General features: G+C 37.2%; 1 protein-coding gene across 1 annotated transcript; it reads right to left on the bottom strand.

Annotated features, from left to right (window-relative positions):
- Positions 1 to 220: 220 nt before the first annotated feature.
- Positions 221 to 913, bottom strand: LOC106754664 (protein FAR-RED IMPAIRED RESPONSE 1-like). Its single transcript, XM_014636716.1, has one exon. The coding sequence runs from the start codon at positions 911 to 913 to the stop codon at positions 221 to 223; it is 693 nt and encodes a 230-aa protein (XP_014492202.1).
- Positions 914 to 1172: the final 259 nt, after the last annotated feature.

The raw sequence follows: 1172 nt of genomic DNA, 5'->3' as shown, positions 1-1172 counted from the left end.
TGCATTGATTGGTTACAATACTGTCAGGCGCCTTGTTTCCCATGCATCTTACCCAACATTTGAATAACCATATAAATGAAGAAGTGTCCTCAGATGAGACCAATCCACAACAAAGTAGAATGGATTGTCCATGGTGGTTAACTCCTACAAATGGACCAAATGGCATGTTGTACTAGTTGGTTAAGTACGTGGTTTCAAACGACACGACATCACCGAACTCCTAACATGCAGCTCGGCTTCTAGAATCTGTCCAAAATACACTAGTAATTCTATTATCTTCATCCATCTCGATATCATAGAAGAAATCATTATTCAGGTCTCTCAATTTTGAAAAGTGTTGAAGCAATGCTTGTCCATCACCCTCCTTACACAGTGACCTTCTATGTTGACCAATGAAGTTCCTAGCATCTCGCTCCACAAATTGCATGTTTTCATATCCACCCGCTTCACTAACTATGCTAAGGAAACTCTTATTAATACGTACATCAGCATCATCATTCACTTCGAAAGTGTGCTTGGCATGCATGTTCAATTGCTTATTACCACGGATTAGATTAGAGGTTTGTGGACACAGCTCATGATTGTTATCTAAAACTACAGTCCTAACAAACCATTTGTCCTCTTTTCGTGCAATGGTTATTCCAGCAAGGCATTGATTAGTATGACTGGGAAGAGTTTTGACCTCTGGATGAATGCTAGAAACAAATTTACCTTCCCTAGAACAAACCAATCTCAAGTAGTACACTACGTTGTTGGCATCCTTTTTTGAAGTTCTCGTTCGTACGCCAAATCCACATCTTTTCCCGTAGTCAGAATAAAATTTCTTTGCTTCTTGCATTGTGTCAAAACAAATGTTCAAAGTAGGAACCAACCTCAAACCACTCTCATCATCAGTATATATTTCCTCATTCATTTCACCAATCAAATTGACGTTGGAGTGTTCAAGTGGCCTTCACACTAATATATTTCCTAGTTGTTTAATAAATCAATAAATATAAAAATAAATATAACAATGGAGACACATTTAAAAACAATGTAAACCAAGATAGCAATCAAAGTACGAGTTCATTGAATATAACCAGCTATACTTACAGTTCAAGTGGTTCAACGAATTTACTCCTGTTTTAATGATCATGTTGTGCTTCTCACCAACGATAGAAGAAAGCCTTTAA

The sequence above is a fragment of the Vigna radiata genome, unplaced genomic scaffold, assembly GCF_000741045.1.
Source record: "Vigna radiata var. radiata cultivar VC1973A unplaced genomic scaffold, Vradiata_ver6 scaffold_209, whole genome shotgun sequence".
Lineage (NCBI taxonomy): Eukaryota > Viridiplantae > Streptophyta > Magnoliopsida > Fabales > Fabaceae > Vigna > Vigna radiata.
Note: the sequence above shows the minus strand (reverse complement) of the source record. Positions and strands in the feature narration are given on the sequence as shown.

Excerpts from the sequence above, each read along its gene's own strand:
- LOC106754664 (XM_014636716.1), bottom strand. The coding sequence starts at position 913 with ATGAATGAGGAAATATATACTGATGATGAGAGTGGTTTGAGGTTGGTT.